General features: G+C 41.3%; 1 protein-coding gene across 6 annotated transcripts in view; it reads right to left on the bottom strand.

Moving 5' to 3' along the window:
* Positions 1 to 13,168, bottom strand: part of LOC147012940 (traf2 and NCK-interacting protein kinase-like) — a 262,159-nt gene that overhangs the window by 71,909 nt on the left and 177,082 nt on the right. For 4 of the 6 annotated variants that reach the window (XM_085854316.1, XM_085854311.1, XM_085854312.1 and 1 more), the window contains one exon: positions 9,821 to 11,580. The exons of the other annotated variants lie outside the window; for them this stretch is intronic. In XM_085854316.1, coding sequence (XP_085710442.1) covers positions 11,416 to 11,580 — 165 coding nt within the window. In that variant the 3' untranslated portion in view covers positions 9,821 to 11,415. Of the gene's footprint in view, positions 1 to 9,820; positions 11,581 to 13,168 lie in introns of those variants that run through there. 6 annotated transcript variants of the gene reach the window in all.

Below are 13,168 nucleotides of genomic sequence, written 5' to 3'. Positions count from 1 at the left end.
TTTCTGCAGGGCACACATGGTCCACCATCAACCCCCTTATGGTGAAACTCCCAAAATTCAGGATCACAACTCACCTCCACTCATTTGTTCCTCCTTTTTCCCACCTGAGGAACCAACTTCCACATCCTCTTCAATCTCATTCTTTCCTCCAGGTTTATACCCCATTAGACCGTTTAGACCTTAAAACCTTCAAGACAGCTGTTCACCATCTCAAATCATCCCCCATCCAAAATCTGCAATTGTTAAATCATCCGCACCCACCCCACAGTTTTGCTTTTGCATCCATCTTGTCCACCACCTGTGTTCTCCACTACCCCTCATCATTACCTGCATCCCTTGTTTGTCCATTTCCTTCTTTTTTCTCCCTCCACCCTGCTGTTGGCATTTACCCCCTTCTCCTGCTGCTGTTTCTTTTGTTATGTTGTGGCCTGGTACATTCTGTGTTCTAGCGATTCCACTCAACTTAACTCAGCATATAACAAAAAAATTTAAAAAAAATTTGAGAGCTTTTCATTCTAGAAAAGACAGATGTGATGCTGGAACACAAGCCCATAGGGGAGAGCAGTACTCCATTGAACTATAGACAAAGCTGCTGTATGCTTTGAGTAGCTCTGATTCATCAAGGTGCATTTCCCTGTTTGGTGTTCTCTTCTGAGTTGCATCTTTGCATGACACACTAATGCCATGAGTACACAGCTCATGATTCTGGGGATTCTAGGTACAGATCCCGTATACTATGTTAATTTGTCCATTGTCTCAAAATGTAACTTATGTGAAAGTACAAAGACATATCTTAATGTCATTTTCCCGCATATCATTTATGTACATGCCTAGTGTTGGCTTCATGGTTAGGGTGGTGGGCTTGGGATCTGAGGATCCTGAGTTCAAATCCCAAATGGCTGTTGAATTAATACCAGGTGGAGTTAACTCTGCCTGCCATCCTTCTGAGGTTGGCAAAATGAGTGCCAGCTTGCTGGTATCCTGAGTTGGAGTGGTGACCTGTCCAGGATTGTACCCAACAGCCCAGGAGACTGCTTAGGAAGCACCAACGCTCAGCACAGAGTTTGGTCCCAATGGATGGATTGGATGGATTTATGTACAAGCTCCTCAATGACACTTAGATCTCTCTCAAAATATATTCTTTCTCACAGAAGCTTATTCTTACCTTTAACCTTTTTTTAACCTCTTCTCGATTTGTATAAAATGCTTTCAACATACTTTTAAATGAAAAGCATGATGTAAGAGATGGATGAATTGCTAAGGTCACTGCTGCTAAAAGTGAGATGGTCTTGTGGGTTATCAATACTCAAAGGAGATTTCACTCATTCCAACAGTCGTTGTACAGTTGCAGCATATGGGGTAAATTAGAGCGGTTCTGCACTGTGATTACACCAACAAAAGCCAAAAGGCTAAAAATCAGCAACGTCCTTGTTGGAACCCAAGTTGAATACGCCAGTAATCATGAACTATTTTGGTACATTGTGGCGGTTTGAGTTTAACAATTGGTTATCATTGATTTTTGTGAAATAATGAAGGTTGCAGTTTCTGAGTATTACACTTCAATGCCTTAAAGATAATGGTGAAATCAAATACGTATTTATTGTCATGAATGAACACAAAACAGGTAAAGAGTTTCAGCATCAAAAAGGTGTATTTACCTGGTTAAAATAGACTTTATATAAACAAGACGAACTCAGCAAATGTGTCCAAGACAGTGCAAACGTGTCATCGCCATCATCAGAGCTCGAGTTTGATATTACATGAACGTTTTCTCCTCTTCTGCTGGAAAATGTGGAAAATACACAACAAGAGTATACAATATGTGTCGTTGGTTGTTATCTCCATATGCAGGTAACAGAAGGTGGAACAAAGCCCTTCCATGTCTCAAAGTATCCTTCTTCGTGAATATATATATATATATATATATATATATATATATATATATATATATATATATATATATATATATATATGCACAAGGTTTCTCGATAAAATGTGCACAGAATTACAAATCAAAAACTATATTATCTTGCTGTTCTGCATTACCTTATGGGTAACAATCATTGCATGACACGTGAATGCCTTCTGTTAACTATGAGTACCATTCAACATTGCCCCTCTCTGTACTATTTCATAAATTCTTCTGAAATATTAAAGTCTGTTTGCCTTTTATTGAGACACCTTGTTTACATACATAAATACGGTACTGCACAAAAGTTTAGGATATTTTCACTTTGTTGGTGTTATTCATACCTGGTGTTGGCTTAATGGTTAGGGTGGTGGGTTTGGGATCCTAGGATCCTGAATTCAAATCCCCCTCAGCTGTTGAATTAATACCAGATAGGTTAACTCTGCCTGTCATCCTTCCAAGGTCGGCAAAATGGGTGCCAAGTTGCTTGGATCCTGTGTCGGAGTGGTGACCTGTCCAGGATTGAACCCAATAGCCAAGGAGTATATAAAATTAATTTGGAAAGTGAAAAAGTTTAATTTTTTTCCAAACCATATTATTGCCTCCACCACCAAAGATTGGTGAAGGTTATGTTTTCAACCCTGTATGTTACTTGTGAAATTGAATTGGAAGAGGGGCCTTGTTGTTCCTCTCTGGAAAGGGAAGGGTGATCGCCAAGACTGCAACAACTACCGAGGGGTGACGCTGCTCTCAGTGCCGGGCAAGGTCTTTGCTCGGATAATTCTTGATAGGGTTCGCCACCATCTGCTTGAGAACCAGCGTCCAGAGCAGTCAGGCTTTACACCAAAGAGGTCAACGATTGACCGTATCCTTGCTCTTCGTGTCCTCACTGAACGCAGATGAGAGTTTTGGCAGGGGCTCCTTGCAGCCTATGTTGATCTCTGTAAGGCGTTCGATTCAGTTAATCGGGATGTCCTCTGGAGGATTCTTGGTCTTCGTGGGGTGCCACCAAAACTGATCGATCTGATGTCTGAACTCTACTCTGGTACTGAGAGTGCTGTGAAGTGTGGTGGTACCATCTCTGACTTATTTGCAGTTGTTACTGGAGTTCGTCAGGGGTGTGTACTGGCCCCCACACTTTTCAGCACTTGTATGGACTGGATTTTAGGGAGGATGTCGGAGAGATCAAGCTGCGGTGCATCGTTTGGGAATGTCAAGATCTCGGACCTTGATTTTGCAGATGATGCAGTCATCTTTGCGGAGACTTTAGATATCCTTTTGGGGGCCCTCGAGGTGCTGAATGAGGAGTCGGAGCCACTGGGATTACGGGTTTCTTGGGTCAAAACTAAGATCTAGGCTTTTGGTGACATCTTGGATGCTGCTGTCCTGTCTGTGTCTCTTTGTGGTGAGGATGTTGAGGTCGTGGAGAGATTCACTTACCTTGGCAGTGATATTCATGTCTCTGCTGGCTGTGAGTCAGAGGTCAATAGACGTCTGGGTCAGGCCTGGGGAGTCATGGATTCACTGGATCATGGGGTGTGGCGCTGCCGGTACCTGTGCGGGAGGACGAAAGTCCGAGTCTTCAGGTCCTTGGTACTTCCAGTCTTGCTCTATGGATGCGAGACTTGGACTCTGACCAAGGATCTGAGACGGAGATTTAATTTCTTTGGTACCAGGTCTCTTCGGAGAATCCTTGGCTATCGCTGGTCAGATTTTGTGTCCAACGAGCGGTTGCTGAGAGAGACTCAGATGATATTTGTTACCTGCATAGTCCGTGAGCGTCAGTTGCGGCTGTATGGACATGTGGCTCGTTTTCCTGACGCTGATCCTGCTCACCAGATTCTCTCAGCGAGGGAGTCTCATGAGTGGAGGAGGCCAGTGGGCCGACCACGTTCCTCGTGGTTGCAGCAGGTTGACCATCATCTCAAGGAGATGGGGATGGGCCTGGCATCTGCCTGGGGGATGGCCAGACGGAGGCCCCTAGAGTACCGGCGGAAAGTGGACGCAGCGACGCGCTGTTTTGGCACATGCTCCCATACCTGACCTGACACTACATGTCCAAAAGTATGCGGACACCCATTCTAATTAGTGGATTTGGCTATTTCAACCACATCCATTGATGACAGGCGTATAAAATCAAGCACACAGACATGCAATCTCCATAAACAAACATTGGCAGTAGAATGGGCCGAACTGAAGAGCTCAGTGACTTTCAATGTGGCACTGTCATAGGGTGCCACCTTTCCAACAAGTCAGTTCGTCAAATTTCTGCCCTGCTCGAGCTGCCCCGGTCAACTGTAAGTGCTGTTATTGTGAAGTGGAAATGTCTAGGAGCAACAACAGCTCAGCCGTGAAGTGGTAGGCCACACAAACCCACAGAATGGGACCGCTGAGTGCTGAAGCACGGAAAAATCATCTGTCGTTGGTTACAACACTCACTACTGAGTTCCAAACTGCCTCTGGAAGCAACGTCAGCACAAAGACTGTTCGTCGAGAGCTTCATGAAATGGGTTTCCATGGCTGAGCAGCGACAAAAAAGCCTAAGATCAACATGAACAATATAATACCAAGCGCCGTCTGGAGTGGTGAAAACATCTCGAATTGGACTCTGGAGCAATGGAAACATGTCCTCTGGGGTGATGAAGCATGCTTCACCATCTGGTGGAAGAATCCGGGTTTGGCGGATGCCAGAACGCTACCTGCCCGAATGCATAGTGCCAACTGTAAAGTTTGGTGGAGGAGGAATAATGGTCTGGGGCTGTTTTTCATGGTTTGGGCTGGGCCCCTTTGTTCCAGTGAAGGGAAGTCTTTACGCTGCAGCAAACAATGACATTCTGGATGATTCTGTGCTTCCAACTTTGTGGCAACAGTTTGGGGAAGGCCCTTTCCTGTTTCAGCATGACAATACCTCATGCACAAAGTGAGGTCCATACAGAAATGGTTTGTCAAAGTCGGTGTGGAAGAACTTGACTGGACTGGGGATGTATCTCAGATTTTTGTGAGGGGAAGATGCAGCAGCACCATGCAGTTTCTAGTGGGGATCATTTCACCATAAGAGGATTAATCTTCAAATAAGATAATAATCCAAAACACACCTCCAATATAGTAAAACAGTATTTGGAGAATAAGGTTGCAGATGATGTGCTCCAAGTGTTAGAACGGTCACCACAGAGTCTGGACATGAGTTCCATCGAGGCCAGATGAGATTACCTTGAAACAGAGAAGAACAAGAGGAACCCAACTAACATTACCGGACTGTGGAATGGACTATCGGATATTTGGCACAATATTCCTGGAAGAGTGGAATATTCATATACAGGAAGCATGGGTAAACTAGAAGGGCACTATGCGATGTCATGACATCCCCAAATATGCCTCCACCCACATTGTAACATCATTATACATACTTGCACCAGGTTTGTTAAAATGTCTGAACCTAGATTCAAAATATGAAATAATTCTGGCTGTCAGACCATGCATCTGATCAGGATGAAATTTAAAACAATATATTCCCCATGACTACTATATCATAATTGTGAAGTTTCATGTCGATTGATGAAGTGGTTAAAGAGAAATAATTTTTTCAGGTTTTTGTTCAATCTAAAATGGCTGCCAGAACATGTGACCTCTTCATGATTTGTGAACACGCTGATATCCCCAAGGCTTGTGGAACACGTGGATGAAGTCTCCCCTCAATCTGTCAAGCCGTTCTGGAGAAGAAGATTTTAAAATGTTTATTCTTCAAAAAATCACAGCTGCCTAACCATGTGACCGATGATGCCATACATGGATGACTTTTTGTTCCTCATGGCGAGGCGATCATACCTGCAGTTTTGCATCGATCTGTTCAGCCATTTCGGAGAAGAAGATATTTGAATGTTTTTATGTTTAAAAAATGTGGCTGCTGAAACAGGTGACCGATGACGTCATCAATTTATCTCCCCCATACAATTTAGCCTGAGATGACCATCAAAATGTTTCACACTGTTCGGATAAAACATTCGACAGATGCAATTATGATGTCACAACGAAGCCATCCATGACATCATCTAAAAACAAAATCACACTTATTTCCAATGGGGATACTTCACATGTGCTAAGTTTCATTTTTTTTCCATGGAGCGGTTTCGGAGATACAGAGGTCCAAGGTTTTACCTTTTTTCCAACATGGCTGCCACACAACGTGACATATGACGTCATAATTATCATTAAACATTTTACATGAGTAGTTGCAATTTTCATGAAAATATTGTGTGAATCGGATAAGCGGTTGCAGAGGAAACAGAGAAAATTAGTGTGGACGGACAATCCAAAAACATGTCTCCGGTGACTTCATCAATGAGGCGTAAAGACAGATGGAACTCATGAGGGAAAAGGTGGTGGACACAAAATATTGACTGGTACTATAAAATGAAACTGTTCTTGTTATTTACTAAAGCAGTTTGTTTCACATGTATTTATATAGGTTGTCAATTTACAACATGATATATATATATATATATATATATATATATATATATATATATATATATATATATATATATATATATATATATATATATTTGTAAACACACACACACGCGCACACACACACACACACACACACACACACACACACACACACACACACACACACACACACACACACACACACACACACACACACACACACACACACACACACACACACACACACACACATACATATCCATCCATTGGGAACATATTTTGTGCAGAGCGTTGGTGCTGCGTAAGCAGTCTTCTGGGCTATTGGGCACAATACTAGACGAGTCGCCACTCCGACACAGGATACCAGCAAGCTGACACTCATTTTGCCGACCTCGGAAGGATGACAGGCAGAGTCAACCTCACCTGGTATTAATTCAACAGCCAAGTGGGATTTGAACTCAGGATCCAAGCATCCCAAGCCCACCACCCTAACCATTAAACTAACACCAGGCATCCATGTGTATAATATATATATATATATATATATATATATATATATATATATATATATATATATATATATATATATATATATATATATATATATACCACAAGGGGAAAAGCAGAGATGTCAGGATAAGTCAATTTTGAAGAAACTGAAAAACAAAGTTTCAAGACTTTGGTGGACTGTTTAATAACTGTCATATAGATTTCTTTTCCAGTAAAAGGAAGAGTGATCATTGGTCAATCAAATTAAGCATGAAGCATTTGCCAAGCTTCTGTGTTATTTAATTTAAGAGCAAAGAACGAATCAATGTTGCAAACTGACATCACTAGTTATTCCCTTGTTTAATAATTGCCATGCAATTTTAACCCAGGATGTGTAGCAAATTCATGCTTGTTGGTTATTAGCATACATTACATGACTTTGGTGATCACAGATTATTTTTTTCAACATTAAACAGTCATTGTTTTTTTGTTTGATTGGTGTTCAACGCCATACTCAAGGGTATTTCGCTTATATGACGACGGATTCTCCATTTCTTACTCCGCACTACTTAATATGATGGAAAACCGGGAGAAAACCAAGGATAAACCACCCCCGCGATAGCCGGTCAACTCATGTGACTCCCTCATATACCTAAGCAGGTTGATTGGGCGGTGGGTACATCGAATGGGGATGGGTACTCAGACGCGCTAACCATTAAGCCATGGCGTGGATCCAATAAAAGTCACAATAAAGGTTTGACGAGGCTTGAACCACGATATGCACCAACTACGGAGCCCATTATATAACCAAATAGGCCATTGTAGTGCTCCGAGTTTATGCTGTGATTGTTTTACAACCTTTTATAACTTAGTTTCTCAACTCTGAATATTATGCTGGAACAGTTAACATGAATGACGCAGAAAGCCAATCTTATCTGAGTGAAAACTTTAATTTTATACTTTGCAGAACACAAAACCTGCGATCAAAAATAATAGATCCATGATATAACCAAACAGGCTATTGTAGTGCTCAGTTTATGCTGTGAAAGTTTTACAACCTTTCATTTTTTAGTTTCTCAACTCTGAATATTATGGTGGAACAGTTAACATGAATGAAAGGGAGATAACCAGGAGTAAAGTACTGACAACTCTGGGTTTCTACTTGTTCAGCTTTGACAACACTTGTTTTTTCATTGCACGGCTAAACTTTATACCATATAAATTATGACACCCCTGGTTATTTGTTAAAGTAATATTGTGAGAGGAAACCTTATGTTGCCAACTATTGGCAGGTACAATAACCCTGAAATTTATAAAAAGTGACATCACCGGTTTTCCCCTTGTAGTCTTCATATATATATATATATATATATATATATATATATATATATATATATATATATATATATATATATATATATATATATATACATACATATATCCAGAGGATGAGAAGATGGTCAATTCATACATGCGGAAATGGTTGGGTTTGCCAAAAATGTTTGGTGGTTTTGCTGTTATCCAGCAGAAGTTCGAAGATAAAACTGCCATTTAAGTCACTAGCTGAAAAATATAAGATTGGGAAAGCCAGATTCCAAATGATGCTTCGAGATTCAAAAGACCCAATGCACAATGAACTGGGGCCAAAGATAAGAACAGGAACTAAGTTGGATGTTCAGAGGATGGTTGAAAATGCGGAGAGTAGGTTGCAAATGAAGGAAATAATCGGAGCAGTGCAGAAAGATAGGAAAGGATTTGTTTGGAAAGAACAGAAATGGTGGCCACAAGTTGAGTGCAAGTGGGAGATGAGAGATGGTTATCGAAGAGATTAAATGTATGAAAGAGGAGAGAAGAACGGTTCAAGCTATAAGTCAACCTCAGCAAGGAGCATGGACAGCATGGGAGATGGTTGTGCAGAAGAAGGTCAGCTGGGCATCGCTGTGGAAGATGGAGCCACAGCGACTAATCTTTGCACTTAAATCAATGCGTGACCAGATGCCAACTGCGGTGAATCTGGAAAAATGGAAATTGGCTGAGTCAGTAGAATGTGCCAAGTGTGGTAGAACAGAGACATTCGAGCATGTACTGTCTGGTTGCCGGAAATCCCGAGCTTAAGATTTCCGTATATTTCTAGAGAGATTTCTCGAGAGTATACGAGTGTTATGCAGAACCAATGATAGATACTATCGGATGTAGTGGGAAACCTTCTTTATGTATTTTGGGTAACCCATACATCCGAGGATGCTGTGAACCATGTGGACGAATCCACTCATATACATCATGTGGGAGTTCTTTGCTTTTGCACAATTGCAATAAATGTGTTAGCAATTTCCATTCAAGTGTACCTGTGCGGTTGTAATGAGCCACATTGCCTCGTAATTTGAACTTTGTTTCGTCGTTCAGCACCCCGTAAACGCTCCAGTAAAGTCATGAATGCGTCCAAGCACGTGATAAACTTGTCTGATATTGTGCTCTCCGACATCGAGGAGTCTGTCCAAGTCCTTGGCTATGGTTTCGGTATTCCCAAAGCCAGTAACAAAAGAGAGTTGGTGTTTGCTGAGTTTGAGCGATTTTATGCCCAATTGTCCCATCATATTCCTATTTCTAATGACCAATCAAATTACTGTCAGGCACGACTGACTGATATTGCAGATGCTTACTGTGGAACCCCAAACAACACATCCGACCCATATGGAACTTGATTATCTGGCCGCTGATTGGCCCGAAGGCCACCCCAGACTTATTTATCTGTAAACCTGAAAAAGGGTCCAGAGTAGTTATTATGAACAAGGAAGATTGCGTGGAAAAGATGCTTGGTGTTCTGAACGACGAAACAAAGTTCAAATCCTGTCAGCCGCTTTGTGTGTACTCATGTGCACAGAGACATCAGAGTTTATTACTGTTAGAGAGGACTGTCCTGCACTTGTGATTTGTGATGAACTTGCGGAAACAAAATCCAGCGGACATATAGTGAACGTTGAAATAAACGTTTACATATTTTTTATTCCCGTATTGTTTCAGACATACACGTTTCATTAATGAACGAAACATAGAATACACCACTCAGGTTATTGTTCTATGGACTACCCTGCACTGATCAATAGATTTAACAAATAAAATATATGTAATTTGAAAGTTTCATTACGAATATATAGCTTGCACTGAACACACACTGTGAATACAATTCCCTCAACAAACATGGCAACAAAACAAAAGTCTGATAAATATAATAGGAATGCACATTGAACAAAGAAAATAAAATTGGGCAGAAGGGGGTCTTAATCTTCCAGACCACTTCAAAACATCCTTACATAGATTTGCTTGAACGAGCATGACATTATTTATGCAGAAGAACCAGGTGACATCAATTCTTTCAGGTGCAGCACATGAGAAGTTTACAACATTGTTATGGGAGTGATTGTGCAGCTGATGCAGTGCCCCCTGTAGGATAAAGCAATAATTTGTAATTTGTTCATGGTGCCGGCAATCACTCACCTACCCAGGTCGAAAAACCAGTTAAAACCAGTACACATTTTCAACTGGTCTCTATTGGTTCTAATTGGTCTTTAACTGGTCTCTATTGGTTTCAACTGGTACCAGTTAAATTCAGTCAGAATTCCAATTTCCCAGTTGAAAAAACCAGTAGCTCATATTTGTACCAGTTAAAGTCTTACTGGTTCCAGTTGATACCAGTTGCAATGTACTGGTCCCAGTTGATACCAGTTGCAATGTACTGGTCTCCCAGTTGATACCAGTTACAATGTACTGGTCCCAGTTGATACCAGTTAGTTAAATACATGTATTTCAACTGGTAATATATCACTCTATTCCAATTTCCATATTAAAACCAGTAAGAAACCAACTGGCTTTACTGGTACCAGTTGGCTACTGGTTTTCAACTGGTACCAGTTGACCAGTAAGCTACTGGTCTTTACTGGTTTTTTGACCTGGGTACTCTACGCGAAGGACACAGTGGAATCTTTAACATCCACCAACTAAAGCTGTTAGATGGGAGGCCCAGTCGAACATCCATTTGAGGGATGGCACACACACTGATGCCTCACCATGCCCACATTACACCAACATGACAGTTTATAGCTGGGTCAGAATTCATACCCAGGCTACACAACTTAGAGGTGAGTGCACACACCTCGAGGCTATCCTGTCAACTCTACCGAGAACTTAGGTAATAAAGATAATGTAACCAAGAGCAAAATTGACAAATAACATTGTTTTACATATACTGTACTTCATTGTGAAGTTACATAATTATGAGAATCAAAAAAATATTTTGTTACGAAAATGCAACAACCAAGCTGTGGCCATCCGGTCATTAAAGTTAAAGGTCACCCACAGATGAGCCTGTAGATTGTATTCATCATTGCATACAAATCAATTTACACATTCACATGTCTCAGTGATTACTGAGGCCACCACTCCCAATAGCTTTTGACACAAATATTTCTGAGCATCCAGTAGACATTTTATATCTACTTCACCATCATCGGCAAAAAGTCATTAAAAGTTTTTTTTTACAGGGATGTTTAATTTCTCCATGCAGAACAGTTTCACAAGCGGCGTTTATTTGGTGCATGAGGATTCAACCTTTCATTGGCCTTCTTTAGCATGTGGTGAGGCTTTTGTTGCCAACGTTTGGTGAGGTTTGCCTCTTCAGAGCCGACTGCGAGGGTGTTCAATGATGGGGAGCTGGATGATGAACGTACACCCAGACACTGCAAACAGGAAAGCCATGAATACACTGTCAAGTGGTGACACTGACTTGAAAAGGAATAAGATGAACCAAAGCCACCAGAAGACTAAGAGGCAGAACAAGAGGTAAAGAACCTTGGAAGAAATTGCCAGTATTCAGCAATATGTCCTGCTTTGATACTCATAGATGTCGAGATGGAAAGGTGAAAGGAAGAGATTTGGCAGGCTGAAACCATCGAGTCACCATAAAAAGACCAAAATAAAAGAAGTAACTTTTAGTGATTCACATGATCTTGAAACTCTAAAAACAATATTTTGCCCCATTAAAAACAATGTCCGAGTTATATGGCATACAACAACAGAAACAACGAAAACAACAACAAAAACAACAGGAAATTTTTTCCATTGCAGTAAAACTGGAAGCAAAGTCCAAATACTGTACAAGACTTTTTTCAACCACAAATCATTTCTGGTGGAAATCAGATGTTGAGTGACTGCTTCGTCGACCAAAGATAGCATTTGTTCCTAAAGAAAAGACATGCATCACCTCGAGAGAGTGCAGTCGAGAAAGGTGGATATAAATAGTGTAGTAGATAGTAGAAAAATCGTGCAAATTATGATACAAGTATCAAATTTGGCATTTCTGTTCTGCAGGGCTTTCTGATCAAATCTTCCCGATTGGCCATTTGAAAATCCAAATTTTGAAAAATTTGAAGAAAAAAAAAAACTTCAAAAAAATTTGAAGTCACAGCTGGCTGAAATTCCTGAAGCGCAAGTGAACATCCCAGACAGAGAACCAATGGGAGATGACAGATGACCAATGGGAGAACCAAAGACAGAAAGACCACTGACCTGCCTGTGGTGAGAGAGTGAGAGACCAAAAGACAGCTTTATCGAGGGAGATATCAATGATCCTAAAAGACTTGGTTTCCACAGCATGAAGCCAAGATAGGTGTGAGGCAGGAGCATCAGCCGAGAGGGGAAAGCAGTACTCCATCAGGCAGAGGATAAAAGCTTTGTATGAGGTTCGGAGCTCAGTTGGGCCAAGAAAGGACTTTGCCCAATGAAGGATGCCAATTGGCGACTGGCTTTGAAGGCCAGCTTGGAAATGTGGCTTTCCCAGGAAAGATCATGGTAGATAGTGAGACAGAGAAGTTTGAAGGAAAGGACTTCTTCAAGAGGATGGTTTAGAAAAGTAGATGTGGGGGGGTTGTCGAGATGGTTCTTTCAGAGAGACATATTGTGAGTGTAAGATTTGTCAGGATTGAAAGAGATGTTCCAAGTGTTTGACCAGCTTGTGATTTTATCGAGGTTTGCAGAGAGTGAAGAGGCTGCTCCCTGCCAATCTGAGAGATGAGAGATGGTCCGGCAGAGGGTGAAGTCATCAGCGAAGAGAAAAAGAGGATTTTCCAGAGTTAGAGAGATCATTTATGAAAACCAGAAAAAGAACAGGGCACAGAACACTGCCTTGAGGAACTCCAGCCTCACAGGAAGAAGAGATGAGAGACATCAATTAAGAGCCACATGTTGACTGTGACAGGAGAGGAAGTCCACGAGCCATGAGTGGAGATTACCTTGGATACCATGAGAAGAGAGTTTATTGAGCAATGC

Source organism: Eptatretus burgeri, chromosome 14, assembly GCF_056783735.1.
Source record: "Eptatretus burgeri isolate ZD-2024b chromosome 14, Ebu_testis_v1, whole genome shotgun sequence".
Taxonomy (NCBI): Eukaryota; Metazoa; Chordata; class Myxini; order Myxiniformes; family Myxinidae; genus Eptatretus; species Eptatretus burgeri.
This window is presented reverse-complemented; position numbering and strand designations above follow the sequence as displayed.